Source organism: Megascapheus bottae, chromosome 1 (assembly GCF_031878675.1).
Source record: "Megascapheus bottae isolate mThoBot1 chromosome 1, mThoBot2.hap1, whole genome shotgun sequence".
Lineage (NCBI taxonomy): Eukaryota > Metazoa > Chordata > Mammalia > Rodentia > Geomyidae > Megascapheus > Megascapheus bottae.
In genome coordinates this window covers 7,538,807-7,555,254 of record NC_143509.1, presented here as the reverse complement: position 1 = coordinate 7,555,254, position 16,448 = coordinate 7,538,807, and the positions used below count along the sequence as shown (strand labels likewise).

Genomic DNA, 16,448 nt, shown 5'->3' with positions numbered 1-16,448 from the left:
AGTTGGGTGTCAGCGGCTCACATCTGCCATCTTAGTTACCCAGGAGGCTGAGACCTGAGAATCAGGTGCTGGTGCTGACCAGCTGGAGTCTGTGAGACTCATTCCTAATTAAGTACCCAAAAACTGGAAATACAGCTGAGGTTCCAGAGATAGAATACTAGAGCACAAAAGTTCAGGAACAGGGCACAGCCACTGAGTTCAAGGCCCTTCACACACACACACACACACACACACACACAAACACACACACACACACACACACACTTAGAATTCCTCTAAGTACTAGCCTTATGAATACTGGGCTAGGCATTTGGCCTAGTGGTAGAGTGCTTGTCTAGCATGTACGAAGATCTGGGTTTGATTCCTCTGTACCACATGCATAGTAAAGCCACAAGTGGGGCTGTGGCTCATGTGGTAGAGCACTAGTGTTGAAGAAAATGCCCACGGACAGTGCTCAGGTCCTGACTTCAAGCCCCAGGTCTGGCAAAGCAGGAAAGAAAGAAAGAAAGAGAGAAAGAAAGAAAGAAAGAAAGAAAGAAAGAAAGAAAGAAAGAAAGAAAGAAAGAAAATAAGAAAGAAAGAGAGACAAAGAAAGAAAGAAAGACAGAAAGAAAGAAAGAGAGAAAGAAAGAAAGAAAGAAAGAAAGAAAGAAAGAAAGAAAGAAAGAAAGAAAGAAAGAAAGAAAACCATTGGGGGTAGATTTTCTTATGGACACTAAGTGGAAACAAACAATACATCTTTTTTTACCCCCCCAACCCCACCCGGTCAAACAATACATCTTAAATCATATATGCCAGCAAACTATTCAGTGAACATACCTGAAAAATAAAGTCTAATCAATACCTGGTGTCCAATATATCTTTTGTGGGTGGTTAATGATTGCATATTTGGACACAGAGAAGCTGACCCACAGGCTGATTCTTGGGAAAGAGTGGGGGAAGCTAGAGACTTTCCAGAAATGAACTTTATGGGGAAAGATGTTCTGGGCTCTAGAAAATGAGAGAAAGAAAGGAAATCAGAGCTTGGCAAAGCATAAGCTTAGTAAGGATGAGAAGTTCCTTGAAGTCGTGGGACCTCACCGGCAGATGTGGGCATCTGCCCTTTCCAATCTCATCATTCCAAGGGTTTGCCTGGTACTTACTCAGTTTTCTTGTTACCTCACTCTTGTCATGAATTTATATTCCATCTTTCTTTACCAGGACACCCCCGTTCTGTCTTTTGGTTATCACCAAAGCTTTCCCTTGTCCCCAATTTCTCCTCAGAAGATCGGCTACAGTTTTCATGAAGACTGGAATCAGAGAAGGGAGTCAGAAATGCATGGAAAGTTTCTTGCATCTCCATAGGTGAATTATAATCAGATCTCTTCATTAACTAAATTGTCCTGTTGTCTTTCTGGTAGTCTCCAAACGGTTTTGTTCCCATGAGGTATCATGTAGATTACAGAATGGAAAAGGAATGGTAGGCCCAAATACCACAGAGGCCTTCTCCTGTGAAATAACAAATTCTCTCCTCCCCACCCCCTTGCCCCCACCCTGATTCCGGTTGTCTTACAAGGACAGCCAATCACAGCACAAAAGCAGAGACTCCAGTAAGCGATTTTATATCTGATATTGGGAGAAACAACATGCCCCCCACCCGTGAAGTTGGAGAACCTATATTTTTTGTTCTTCTTAGTTTATTTTTCTTTTTGCTATTCTGCTTAGTCTTAGATATATAGTCTAAAGTGAGCCCTAGGCCAGTTTTAGTTGTGTGCATATGTGTGCATACTTAATTCTGGTTATATATATATATATATATATATATATATATATATTACCACTTCTGGGCCTTGAACTCAGGGCCTGAGCACTTTCCTTGGGCTTTCTCAAGGACAGAGCTCCACTACTTGAGTCACAGTACCACTTCCAGCTTTTTTCTATGTATGTGGTACTGAGGAATCTAACCTGGGTCTTAGTGCATGCTATGCAAGCACTTCACCACTAGGCCAAACTCCTGGCCTCTGGTTATATGTTTTATTGCTCAATTTTCTATTATTATTATTATTATTATTATTATTATTATTATTATTATTATTATTATTACTAGTCCTGGGGCATGAAATCAGGGCCTGAGTGCCGTCCTTAAGCTTTCTCAAGGCTAGAGCTCTACCACTTGAATCACAGCCCCACTTCCAGCTTTTACTATGTATGTGATATTGAGGAATTGAACCTGGGTCTTTGTGCATGCTAGGCAAACACTCCACCACTAGGCCAAACTCCCGGAACTTATTATTATTTTTTATTGTTGGGGTAATATATAGAGGTGTTACAGTTACATTTGCCAGATAGTAGGTGCATTACTTCTCACACAGTGATACCCTTCTTATATTTTTGTCCCCATTTTCCTCCCCCACCCCCATCCAATCACTTATTTCCCCCTTCCCTTTCCTATTTCAAATAGACTAATAAACATATATACAATATCTCAGGTAACAAAGTCAGATACAGTAATAATATGACATTAACCAAAGGCAACGAAAGAGAAGAGAATAACAGTACATTAAGAACAACAATCACATAAGATAAAGCTCTTGTTTCCAGATCCTAGAGTTCCTTTCATTTAGCTTCATCCTATATGACATTATGTACCTAGGTTTTGAGCTTTTGTAATTCTCTGCTAGGAGAGTCCTAGGTTTGTGTTGATTATTACAAATGAGGGAATCCATTGAGCCTATGTTCCTTTGGGTCTAGCTTACTTCACGCAAAATGATTTTTTTCCAAGCCTTTCCATTTTCTTGTGAATGGGGATATGTCATTCTTTCTGATGGCAGCATAGAATTCCATTGTGTAGAAGTATCACATCTTCTTAATCATCTACTGAGAGACATCTGGTTTGGGTCCATGTCTTTGCTATGGTAAATAGTGCTGCAAAACAGTGGCTTTAATATGTCCTTGTTTCTGGATGAGTGGGTAAATGCCAAGGAGTGGAATTGCTAGGTCACATGGGAGCTCTATGTTTAGTCTTTTAAGGAACCACCGTGTTGCATTCCACAGTGGTTGAATGAGCTTACACTCCCATCAGAAGTGTAATTATTGCTCAATTTTCTATCTACTTTCCTTATTTTCTTCTATTTTATTACATATTTATTTTATGGCCAGAGATGTTGAGCATTTATTCATGTGTCCATTGGCCATTCTTATTTCCTTTTAGAGCAGTCTCCTTTAAGTCTTTAGGCTACCTTTTAATGCGATGGTTGTTTCTTTGAGAACTTGTCTTTGAGATATTTAAGTTTTTGAACCATAGGTATATTTTAGCTATGAGCTATATCTGTTGTATGGCTAAGTGAAGACCTTCTCTTGCTCTGTGTGTTTTCTATTTAACTTGCTAGCTATGTCCTCTGCCATATAGAAGCACTGAAGTTTAATGAAATCTCATTTGTCCAAACTTTCTTTAATTTGTTGTATTTCTGGACCTTTATTAAGAAAGTTTTGATCTGAGCCAAGGATCCCTAGTTTATCTCCTATTCTTTCCTGTAGAGTTTTCAGAGTGTTTGCTTTTACCTCGAGGTCTTTGATCCATGTGGAATTTATTCTGCTGTAGGGTGAATATAAGAATCCAATTTTAGTTTTCTACAGATGCTTTAAGCAATTCTGTCAGCACCATTTGTTGAGGAGGCTTTCTTCCATTCTATTTCTCTTTTTTTGGTCTTCTTATTGAATATTCGGTGACCATAGTTCTGTCGGTTGATTTCTGGGTTTTCAGTTCTAGTCCATTGGTCTTCAGGCTTGTTCTTGTGCCAGTACCAAGCTGTTTTTCTTTTTTGTCCATGGAGCTTGAACTCTGGGCCTGGGGGCTGTCCCTGAGCTCTTCAGATCAAGGATAGCACTCTACCTCTTGAGTCTCAGCACCACTTCCGGTTTTCTGGTGCTTCATTGGAGATAAGAGTCTCATGGACTTATGTCTTCCATGCCCAGGCTGGAGTTGAATTGCAATCCTCAGATCTCAGCCTCCTGAGTAGCTAGATTAGAGCCATGAGCCTCCAGTGCCCAGCTCCAAGCTGTTATTTTATTGCTATAGCTCTGTAATAGACTCTGAAGCTTGGTATTGATATTCCTCCAGCGCTGTTCTTTCTGCTAAGGATTGCTTTTGCTATTTGGGGTCTTTTATTATTCCATATGAATTTTTGGATTGCTTATTCTATGTCATTAAAGAATGACATTGGGATATTGATGGGCATTGCATTGAATTTGTAGATAGCCCTTGGCAGGATTGCTATTTTCACTATGTTAGTTCTTCCAATCCAGGAGCTTTAATTTCCTTTTCAGGTTTTTAAAATTTTCATCTTAGAGGTCCTTTAATTCTTTGGCTAAGTTAATTCTTATTTTTTTGAGGCTATTGCAAAAGGAGTTGCTTTCCTGATTTCTGCCTTGCTCTTCTCATTGTTGGTATACAGGAAAATCATTGATTTTTTTGCCAGTTCTGGGGTATGAACTCAGGGCTTGAGCACTGTCCTTGGGCTTTCCTCAAAGCAAGCACTCTACCACTTGAGCCACAGCACCACTTCTGCCTTTTTCTATGTATGTGGTTTCCAGGAACTGAACCTGGGTCTTTGTGCAAGCACTCTACCACTAGGCCAGACTCCTGGACCAGCCACTGACATTTTGAAGGTTAATTTTATACCCTGCTGCTTTACCAAAGTTTTGAATCAGCTCAAGTAACTTGGGAATGGAGTCCATAGGGTTCTTTAAATACAGAATCATGTCAACTGCAAAGAAGTAAAGTTTCACTTCCTCTTTCCCTATTTGGGTCCTCTTTATGTTTGCTTCTTGCCTTATTGCTCTGGCTAGAAATCATAATTACAATATTGAAGAGGAATGACACATTTCACTGACACATTTTTATATAAAATTTGCATTTGACAGAAGTCACTGGTGAGAGTTAAATAATACATAATTTAACAATATGATTAAGTTACATTCTGTTTTTAGTAATTGCCTATCTTCGCATTTGATAGATGGAGGTTTCAGCTTAACAACTCCCTGTAGATGTACATTGCATGTTAAGACAAGTCAGATCTCCCATCACTCTTCCTTTCCTCTTACTCCTTCTCCCATCAGACACATGAAGAACCACACTTCATTTTTTTCTCATATGGACCTTCAGTATTATGACTATATTCTCTCATAGCTCCCTCTTCCCATTCATTTCAGCCTCTTCCTCCAGCCTCCCATTGAAGAGTCTGGTTTTCTAGGTATTTCTTTGGTTAAAATTTCTGGGAGCTATTCTAAGGCCTTACAATACACCACTGCATTCCTGCATCTTCCATTCTGAACCATACTTTTCATCCTCTCATCTATGTATAGAACACACAAGCTTTTCTTATCAGAGGAAGAGCCTCAAATCTATTCTTTTGGACATTCTTTCCACTTTAGTGAGTCCATAGAGATTTGTATGCCTAGAAAAAATCTGCTTAATTGTGAGCTCTGGGAATGAACCATCTAAGATCAAAGGAAAGCCGATTATCAGCCTGTCCTCTGACATCTCCATAAATATCTCCAATGTTATATTATTCTACACCTGGAATTTCTCCTATGTCAACCTATGTATGATTGATTGTGAGGAGTGGGGCTGAGATTTTATTATACTTCAGGCATGCAGGTATCTTCTGATCTGTACTTCATGACCATGACCCAACAGAGAAACAGTTCAACCCAGTAAGTAGAGAGTGATATCACAGTAAATATGCAAGCATGCTTTGTATAACTTTCCTTGTGATCTAGAGGTATCATTCCTATAGAAAAACACAGTTCTATGTCCTGTGTGTCCTTAACTAGAGAGCAGAACAGCTATTTCTACATAACAAGGACAAGCCAGCAGCTGCAATATGCAACTGGAAGAGGATGAGGAATAGCAGTAATGAGAACTTTCGTGGGACTTTTGTTCTGCTGAAGGTTACAGAAATCTGACTTCAAAGCTTTCTACTGTGTTTTGCTTTTCCTGTAGTTGAAAATTTTTCCTAATAGAATATGATTGAACACACTATTCTTTCTTTTTTCTTTTTGTCGGTCATGAGGCTTGAACTCTGGGCCTGGGTGCTGTCCCTGAGCTCTTCAGCTCAAGGCTACTGCCCTTAAGCCACACTGTCACTTCTGGGTATTTTTAGTGGCTAATTGGAGCTAAGAGTCTCAGGGACTTTCAAGCCTAGGCTGCCTTTGAGCCGTGATCCTCAGATCTCAATCTTCTGAGTAGCTAGGATCACAGGTGGGGGCCACTGTGACCAGCTTGAACACACTACTCTTTTAGAAGCTGTGGTAGATGGTAAGGTTAAAAAAGAAAACTGTGAAGACATATTTCTGTTTGTCTATTGACACAGAATATCAAATTTCGGAAAGTGGGATTTGTTAAAGACTTTGATAGGCACACAGTGGAAACCAGAGCATCTGTCTCACTTCTCTCTGACATCCAAGAAGAGGATGTTGATTTCTTCTTTGGGAGATTCCTAATTGGTCACAAAACAGAAAAGCAGGAGTCATGGCTTGAAATCAGTACAGGAAGTGCAAGGTTTGATCTATGGCAGAACAGGAAGGACTAAATGTCAACCACCATTGCTCATATCAACATACTCCTAAATTCCTGAAATTGGTTCAGGGAAAAGTAGATATAACATCAGGTATTGATTTAGTCATGTTCAGAAAAATGCAAAGAGTTAAAAATGTCTGCTTTATTCCCAGTGCTGGTGGCTTACCCCTGCAATCCTAGCTACTGAAGAGGCTGAGAGAGGTTCTGAGGATTCAAGTTCAAGGCAGCCCAGGGAGCAGAACCCCAGAGGCTCTTATCTCCATTTAGTCACTTGAAAGTCAAAAGTGGAGCTGTGCATCAGATTGGCTCTCTTTAGAGCCAATCTAAAGCAATGTCGATTATATATGTCTACAAAGAAATGAAGACCTGAATGTTTATGGAAAAACATTGTTTTCATTTCTCAATTAAACAACAGATATTGAAATCCCAAAAAATGTATAGCTTTGGCTCACGTGGAAGAGCACTACTTTGGGCAGGAAGGAAAGATTCAAATTCTAGGAATCACTGTCTCTGTCTCTGTCTCTCTGTTTTTTTCTCTCTCTCTCTCTTTTACACACACAAACACACACACACTCACACACACAGAATATCAAGATGGAAATTAGTAACTGAAAGAATGAGGAAGAAATTTCCTGGGAGATAACAGGTGCTTTACAATATTTTCTAGAACTGATTTGTTTGTATGAAATTAATGTTTGATAATTCAGTTCTGTATATTTTATGAAGTGTTTTAAGTGGCATATCTCTAGAAATTTCACTATTCATGACTTTAGTATTTCTTTATGATAAAATAAAGTTTGTAGGAATGTTTCTTTCTTTCTTTTTGTTGGTTGGGAGACTTGAACTCTGGGCCTGGGTACTGACTCTGAGTTCTTCAGCTTAAGGCTACAGCCCTACCCCTGAGTCGCAGTGCCACTTCTGGTTTTCTGGTGGTTCATTGGAGATAAGAGTCTCATGGACTTTAGCACCGAGCTGGCTTTGAACCATGATTCTAAGATCTCAGCCTCCTGAGTAGCTAGGATTACAGGTGTGAGCCACCATGTCCAGGAAGAAAGTTTCTTTATAGAATGTATGAGAATGAACCTCACAAAGAAAGAAGACCACTGTGGAATATCTTGTAATAATCTTACAAGAACATGCTGTATTTTCTGTGATAAGAAAGCACTTCCTGTAATGTTCTAACATAGTTGAGTATCTAAAATGCATTTATAAAAGGGGTATATGAGAAAGAAGAAATCCAGGATGACTGGGTAGATGACAACGGAAACTATTATTGATGGACTCAAAAGAGTCCTCAACTAAAACACTTGAATTCAAAATTATTGCTGAATTCTGAGTTCTTCAGTAGTTATTGCTCTCTTTTTTACATCAAAGGTGTCCAATAAATATAGGGCTGCGTAATCTAACACACATCTCAGAATTTTATCTCCTGGGACTCTTAGATGACCTTGAGCTACAACCTATGCTCTTTGGGCTCTTCCTGTCCATGTATCTGACCACTGTGCTTGGAAATCTGCTCATCATCCTGGCCGTCACCTCTGACCCCCACCTCCACACCCCCATGTACTTCTTCCTCTCCATCTTGTCTTGTGTTGACAGTGGCTTCACCTCTACCACGGTCCCCAAGATGTTGGTGGACATTCAGAGTCACAGCAGAACCATCTCCTATGTGGGCTGCCTCACCCAGATGTCTGTTTTTCTCATTTTTGGCAGTATGGAAGTTTTGCTTCTTACTTTCATGGCCTATGACCGCTTTGTGGCCATCTGTCACCCCCTGAATTACCTACTCATCATGAACCCTCATCTCTGTGTCTCCTTGGTTCTGATATCATTTGTAACCAGCATCTTGGAATCTGAACTTCATGTGTTGATGGCATTACAGATCACCACTTTCAGAGTGGTGGAAATCAGGACTTTCTTCTGTGACCCTTCTCAAGTCCTGGATCTTGCCTGTGTTCACAGCTTCACAGATAACATCATTAAATATTTTATAGGTACATTATTTGGTTTCTTTCTCACCTTAGGGACTCTTTTCTCTTATTATAAAATTACTACCTCACTACTGAGAATTCCAACATCAGGAGGGAAGTACAAAGCCTTCTCCTCCTGTGGCTCTCACCTGTCTGTGGTCTGCTTATTCTTTGGGACAGGAATTGGAGTCTACATTGGATCTGCTGTGTCACATTCTCCCAGGAATATTGCAGTGCCCTCAGCAATGTACACAGTGGTCACTCCTCTTCTGAACCCCTTCATCTACAGCTTGAGGAACAGGGACATTAAAAGAGCCCTGAGGAGACTCTACAAGGCAGCAAGCTGGTGACAAGATAGGTTACATTTGGTTATGTTGTTGGTTTTCTTGTTGCTCATTGTGTGTGTGTGTGTGTGTGTGTGTGTGTGTGTGTGTGTGTGTGTGTGTGTTGTTCCTGGGACTTGTTCCCTACACCTAAGCACTGTTCCTGAGCTTTTATGCTCATGGTTGTCCCTCTACCACTTGAACCATTTCTCCACTTTCTAAACTTTGGTGATCAATTGGTGATAAGAGTCTCACAGATTGTCCTATTGATGCTGGATTTCAGCTGGGATCCTCAGATCTCAGCCGCTTGAGTGAGAAAGAATACAGGTGTAAAGCATCACCTGCATTATGTTTTTTGAAAAGTGAATCTATCTGTGCATGCAGACCTCTAAATTCAGCCAGACAGCAAAAATGATGTTTTGGAAAAAGAAAAGATGAATATGTTCACATAAAATTTCAAAAAAAATCATGTTTTGGTTATAATTGCTGATCATGTTCACTCCTTAAGGACATCGTTCAATGATGCATTTATTTGATATGTATAAATGTTCTATTTTAATGTACATTCCTTTATACACATTATGAAAGGTATGAAAGGTGTAGAAATTTCAGACAGAAAATTTCCTGAGATGAAGGTTAAAAAAACATACCATGTTGTAATAGTATACCATACCATATTATAATAGTAACTAATATCTAATAAAAATTTATTTTTTTATTTTTTTATTTTTATTTTTTTATTGTAATTAGTAAAAGGGTTACATGATATTTGCCAGATAGAAGGTGCATTATTTCACATACATTGACACCCTTTCACATGTCTTGGTACGCATTACCCTCACTCCTACACCCTCTAATAAAAATTTAAATGGGTCAGAATGTTAGTTATTTTTCTCTGTGTACTTTACCAGACTAAAAATGGTTCATGAAAAGAGATGGGTGCTTTCTTCTTTATTGCGATTAATTATATACACAATCCTTTTTACACGTATAAGGATCATCATTACGATTTCCAAAGCTTGTGTTAACAAAAAGATAGAAAGAGATCAAGCTCCACATATGAAAAAAGTTTAACTCTTGAACATTAATGATAAAGTTGTATCTTCTTGATTGGGTGATAGCAAGATAACTAGAAAGCCAAGAGAATGGGAAAAGGTTTTACTAGCTATATATTAGACAAGAATCTCATATCTAAAATATACTTAGAGCTAAAAAATTAATCCAACCCCAAAGAAATTCTTGAAAGCGCCAGGAGTTTGGCCTAGTGGTAGAGTGTTTGCCTAGCACGCACCAAGCTTGGGTTAAATTCCTTAGTACCTCATACACAGAAAAAGCCAAGAAGAGGTGCTGTGGTTCAAGTGGTGGAATGCTAGCCTTGAGCAAAAGAAAGAAGCTCATTCCTGAGCCAAGTCCTGAGTTCTAATCCCATGACTGGCAAAAAAATGAAAGGAAGTCCTTCAAAGGACAACAACAACCACCTGGTTAATAAGTGGGCTAAACATTTAAAGAGAGACTTCTCTGATGAAGAAATAAGAAGAGGCAATAGATACACAAATAAATGTTCTCCATTTTTGGCCATAAAACATTTGTCAATAAAAACCACATTGAGATTTTTTCTCACTCCAGTTAGAATGGCCATTATCAAGAAAACAAATTATAACAGATATTGGTGGGGATGTGGCCAAAAGGGAAACGTTACTACATTGTGGGAATGTAAACTTGTTCAGCCACTTGAGAAAGCAATATGGAGATTCCTCAAGAGACTAAACATAAAACTTCCTTATGACCCAGCAATCTCATTCCTGGATATTTTACCCAAATGACTATAACCAGGCTGTACAGCCACCAGCATAACCATGTTAAGGTTTACTATATCCAAGATATAGAATCAATCCAGATGCCCCTCAGTGGATGAATGGATCAAGAAAATATGGTATATGTGTATATACACAATGGAATTCTATGCTTCAATTAGAAAGGATGACATTGCCCCATTTGTAAGGAAATGGAAAGACTAGGGAAAATTATATTAAACAAAGTAAGCCAGACCCAAAGAAGCATAGGCTTCATGGTTTCTTTTTCTTTTTTTTTGTGGGTCATGGGGCTTGAACTCAGCCTAGGTGTTGATCCTGAGCTCTTCAACTCAAGGCCATCACTCTATCCCTGAGCCTGGGCATTTTCACTGAGCTCTTCAGCTCAAGGCTACCACCCTACACTTGAGCAAAGCCCCATTTCCCATTTTCTAGCGGTTAATTGGAGATAAGAGTCTCTGTCCTTTTGTGCTCAGGCTGGCTTTGAACCTTGATCTTCAGATCTCAGTCTCCTGAATAGCTAGGATTACAGGCATGAGCCACCATGCCTGGTGTTTTCCCTCATTTGTAATATCAGAATATGCCTGTAAATTTAGAAGTAAACCCAATGGATAGGAAAAAACAAAAAAATTATACTTGCACATGATTAATTAAATAGGACTCTAAACATCCACTCAGTGGGAACAAATGAGGATATTCTTAGGAGAGAATCACAAGGGCTCAATATTTAGGAGCATATAATCATATCATTTAATGTTTATCAAGATGAACTTCAAGAAATAGAAATGAAGATTTTTTTGCCCGTCCTGGGTCTCAGACTCAGAACCTGAGCACTGTCCTTGTGCTTTCTCAAAGCTAGCACTCTGACACAATTTTGGCTTTTTTTCTGTGTATCTGGTACTGAAGAATTGAAACTGGGTCTTTGTTCATGCTAGGCAAGCATTTTACCACTAGGCCAATCTCCTAGCCAAAATGAAGTTTTTTTAATTTTTTACTTTTTGTGGGCTTTTCCCCCCTTCTGTTTTTCCTCTTTTCTCACTGTTTTTGATTTCTATACTTTTATCTTGATTATAAGTTTATCTGCTTTGGGGAGGGAAAGGGGAAGCACAGAGATGATAGGACAAAGAGTGAACTAATTCAGTAGTGATACTTGCTAGACACAGTGTTGGAAATGAACTATAAAACTTGTGGTCAGAAGGGACAAAAACAGGAGAAAATGAGGGAAGAGATGACACTGTTCAGAAAGAAATGTACTCAATGCATAACTTATATAACTCCCCTGTACATTATCTCTGCAGTAAAAGCAAAGTAAACCAGACCCAGAGGGAAAAATAAATATCCCAGGCAAAAACATGAGACCCTACCTGCTAAAAGCCACAGGACAGAGACATGCCTTTTCATGGCAGATCACTTGCTGAATAAGTACCAGGCTCAGAGTCCAATCTCTAGTACTGCAGGAAAAGCAAACACAAACCTCAGATCACAATCTTATTCACCACTCCTGAGAATACATGCAAAGGAATGTAACTTGGCATATAGATGCAGGCACACCCAAGTTTATCAGGGCCCTGTTCACAATAGTTAAGCTGTGAATCTGTGCAGGTGCCTATCAATGGATATAAAAATTGTGGTACATATACACAATGCTATAAGAAGGATACCATTATTTTGTGAATAGAACTAAAGACTATCTTGTTCAGTGAAACAAGGACAGATATCAAGATGCACTGTGTTCACCAATAAGTGTGTAAAAATGAAACAGCCTTGTATATACATGACTCATTGATGCTAATAAGAAAGTTAACAAAGTCTGGTAGAAAGACACAGATAAAAAGAAGAAAGACGAGTATGAAGATTTGTCTACTATGGCACATGCAGGTGCTATATACATGCACATCTGAATAGTATTGAAACAGATTGTAGCTATGAAAATAACACAATTGAAACCATGAAGATTCTAGAAGGAAGGATGAGGGAGGAGGGAAAGAAAGAATAATGCTGGGTGTGAATTTCATTTAAACTGGTTATATAACTGTATGGAAATATAAAACCTGTGTGTAAATACTTTGATAGGATAAAATAAAAATTTAAGTATGATACTGTGATTCAGGTACTGGTGGCTCACACCTGTAATCTAGTTATTCAGGAGGCTGAGATGTGAGAATTGTGGTTCAAAGCCAGCCAGAGTGGGAATGTCTGTGAGAATCTTGTCCCCAGTTTACCACCAGAAAATCCAGAAGTGGAGCTGTAACTCACATGGTAGACTAGTAGCCTTGAGTAAAAGACTGGGGACAGTGCCCAGGCCCCATGTTTAAGCCCCAGGGCTGTCATTCACATACACAAAGAAACCACAACCACGAAAAAAATTTTACTTAGAGATAAAACTACTAAGAATATATAATGATTATTGATTCTTGATATTTATCTAACTCTCCAAATTTATATGTAATTTGTGTGCTGTTAGTGCAATTAACAATTTTTTTAAAAATGTGCTGGATTTTATTTATTATTATTATTATTATTATTATTATTATTATTATAATACCAGTCCTTGGGACTGAACTCAGGGTCTGAGCACTGTCCTTGGGCTTTCCTCAAGGCAACTGCTCTACCACTTGGGCCACAGCACCACTTTTCTATGTATGTGGTACTGAGGAATTGAACCTGGGTCTTCGTGCATGCTAGGCAAGCACTCTACCACTAGGCCAAACTACAGGATTCTATTTTATTATTTTTGAGGTAGGGTCTTGGTAGGTAGCCAAGCTTTGAACTTTTCATTCTCCTATGTCAGTATTTGAAGTTCTGAGATTATAGGCATGAGTCACCTTGCCTTTGTGTGTACAATTTATTTTATTAAGATTCATGGGAATTAGAAAATATTGACAGGGGTGATACTGGTCAAGATGCATTGTATTCATAAGCTGTTTTTTTAAATGGCAACTCCTCTGCATAACTACTTAAAGATAAATTTGAGCAAAGAAAAAGGAAAATAAAGATTTATATATCTTAAAGTCAGAAGAAAGGAATCCAGGTGACATAGCCCCCTTGAGGAGTGAAAGGTCTCAAGCCTTACCAAAAATACTAGGTTTTTATTTTGTTCCTATTTCATCAACATTAACAAGTCCTCAGAGACAGAGATACCATGAGCTAATTTGCCTGATGATCAGTGTTCAGCCTTGAGCTCTCAAACCTAGATGATTGTAAATAACCAGCTGGTGTTCTTCAGTTTTGAAGTTTACTGATTCAAGTCCAGTTGTCTTGCTTCATCTCTATCCAGACTTGAGGCTTGTGTCAGGAGTCCACACAGGATTCTGGTATTCTGTGGGTCCTGAGGACAGAGCTTTCCTCTCCATCATGCACCACTGATCCCGGAGGGGATGGGTGGTCATTCCTTTCTTATTCTCCCTGGTAATGGTGGCATAGTCTGGTGAGTGCTGTGGGTGAGCCTGACAGGCTGGATTTGGGTAGCATTAAGAACCTCACCATTAAGATGCAAAGGGAGCAGCTTGCTAAAAGCTGTGCCCCAAATGCAGAGTCTTCCACCTTCTTTCCCCCAGTGGTCCTCCATCCCCACTGGTGCCTGGATCATTTTCATATGATATGAAATCATTTTCAATTTCCTCTCTGATTTCTTCTTCGGCCCAGAGAGCATGCAAAACTTTGTCATGCTATCTCCATGTGTCTGTATATTTCAATTAATTTCTCATTTTTTCCCCTTTAGGATCCTTGAAGATATAGAGAATTCTTTTCTTTCACTTTGGTATTTGTTAAGACTTGCTTTATGGCCTGAAATGTGATCTAACTTATAGAAAGTTCAACGGGTGACTAAGAAGGGATGGTGACTCACCCCTACAATCTGAGCTACTCAGGAGGCTAATAGAGTACTGTGGAGGTATCTATCTGTTAAGCTTATTTTATCTATGGAGCTGTTTAACTCTTTGAGTTATCTTTGTGATTTTATTTTATTTAGTGGTCTATCCAATGTTGAAAACACTGTATTGAAGTTATTAATTTTTATTGTATCTAGTTTTATTTTTCCGGTCCTGGGACTTGAATGCTGAGCATTCTGGACATTGTTCTTTAGCTTATATACTCAAGGCTGGCATTCTACTACTTGAGTCAAATCTCCATTTTTGGCCTTTTGCTGGTTATTTGGAGATATGAGTCTCATGGACTTTTCTGTCCAACTGGCTTGGAACAATGGTACTCAGATGCCAGTCCCCTGAGTAGCTGGGATTACAGGTGGGAGTCACTAGATATTTTATTGTACTCAAAGCTTTACCTGGATTGCTCAAATGCACATCACTTGGGTATATCTCTAAAATAAATGGAGTGCAGCAAAGGGCAAATGACGGACGATGGGATTTGTCAGAAATTAATATTTTGGATAAGATTTTCCTCTCCCTTGAGAACTTCCCTGTTGGATTGATTTAATCTGAATGTAGTTTTAGTGTCACACTCTGGTATACTTACATTTCTTTCTTTTGACACATTTTTTTCATTTTCAAAAGGTGCCCAGGCAACATAGATGCCCACAACCTAACTCCAGTCACCGAGTTCCATCTCCTGGGCCTCTCAGATGACACTGAGCTACAGTCCGTCCTCTTTGGGCTCTTCCTGTCCATGTACCTGATCACCGTGCTCGGAAATCTGCTCATCATCCTGGCTGTCACCTCTGACCCCCACCTCCACACCACATGTACTTCTTCCTCTCCATCCTCTCCTTGGCTGACATTGGCTTCACCTCCACCATGGTCCCCAAGATGCTGGTGGACACATGGAGTCACAGCAAACCCATCTCCTCTAGTGGGTGCCTGACTCAGATGTCCTTTTTTATGCTTTTTGGTTGTCTGGACAGTCTGCTTCTGACTTTCATGGCTTATGACCACTTTGTGGCCATCTGTCACCCCCTGCATTACAATGTCATGATGGACCCTCGACGTTGTGGTGTCTGTTGTCATCAGCCTGCTGGAGTCCCAGTTACATAACTCTATGGTCTTACAGCTCACTTTCTTCAGGAGTGTGGCCATTTCTCATTTCTTCTGTGATCCTTCCCAGCTCCTCAGCCTTGCCTGCTCTGACCCTTTCACCGATGACCTTATCATGTATTTTGTGGGTGCCATGTCTGGTTTCCTCCCTATTTCGGGAATCCTTTTTTCCTACACTGGAATAGTTTCTTCCATACTCAGTGTGTCATCGCCAGGCGGGAGGTGGAAAGCTTTCTCCACCTGTGGGTTCACCTGTGTGTGGTGTGCTTGTTTTATGGCACAGGACTTGGAGTGTACCCCAGTTTGGCGGAGTCAGTGTCTCCCAGGATGGGGGCTGTGGCTTCTGTGGCATACACAGTGGTCACGCCCATGCTGAACCCCTTCATTTACAGCCGCAGGAACAGGGACATCAAACGTGCCATAGGGAGATTGCTGAGGAAAGTCTAATCTCAGTGGGATCAGAGTCGTCCTTCTGGAGAAAGCAGCAAGCCCACGTTGAGACTCAGAAAACAACAACACCAAACATCTCCCATCGCTGACCATGCCATTCATGTTTAAAAAATTGTTATTGTAAAGGTCATGTATGGAGAGGTTACAGTTAGGTAAGTCAGGTAATGAACACCTTTCTTTTTGGACAACGTAAACCCTTCCCTTTCCTCCCCACCCTCCACAAGTTGTAGAGTTCATTTTCAGCATAGTGTGTAGTGAGTATCACTGCTGAATTAGTTCATCTTTTGTCCTACCATTTTAGTGCTTCCCGCTTACACTTTGCAAACAGGTAAACTTATAATCAAGAC

The 16,448-nt window shown here is 39.7% G+C and overlaps 1 protein-coding gene and 1 pseudogene across 1 annotated transcript; both read left to right on the top strand.

Annotated features, from left to right (window-relative positions):
- The first annotated feature begins 7,958 nt into the window (after positions 1-7,958).
- On the top strand, positions 7,959-8,879 carry LOC150068247 (olfactory receptor 7E178-like). The gene has a single exon (XM_090354385.1). It carries the CDS (start codon positions 8,022-8,024, stop codon positions 8,877-8,879), a length of 858 nt encoding a protein of 285 aa, XP_090210511.1. The 5' UTR covers positions 7,959-8,021.
- Positions 8,880-15,360: 6,481 nt separating this feature from the next.
- On the top strand, positions 15,361-16,190 carry LOC150068246 (putative gustatory receptor PTE01 pseudogene; annotated as a pseudogene).
- Positions 16,191-16,448: the final 258 nt, after the last annotated feature.

Bases quoted from the DNA above. Each gene is read 5' to 3' on its own strand.
- LOC150068247 (XM_090354385.1), top strand. From the start codon at position 8,022: ATGCTCTTTGGGCTCTTCCTGTCCATGTATCTGACCACTGTGCTTGGA.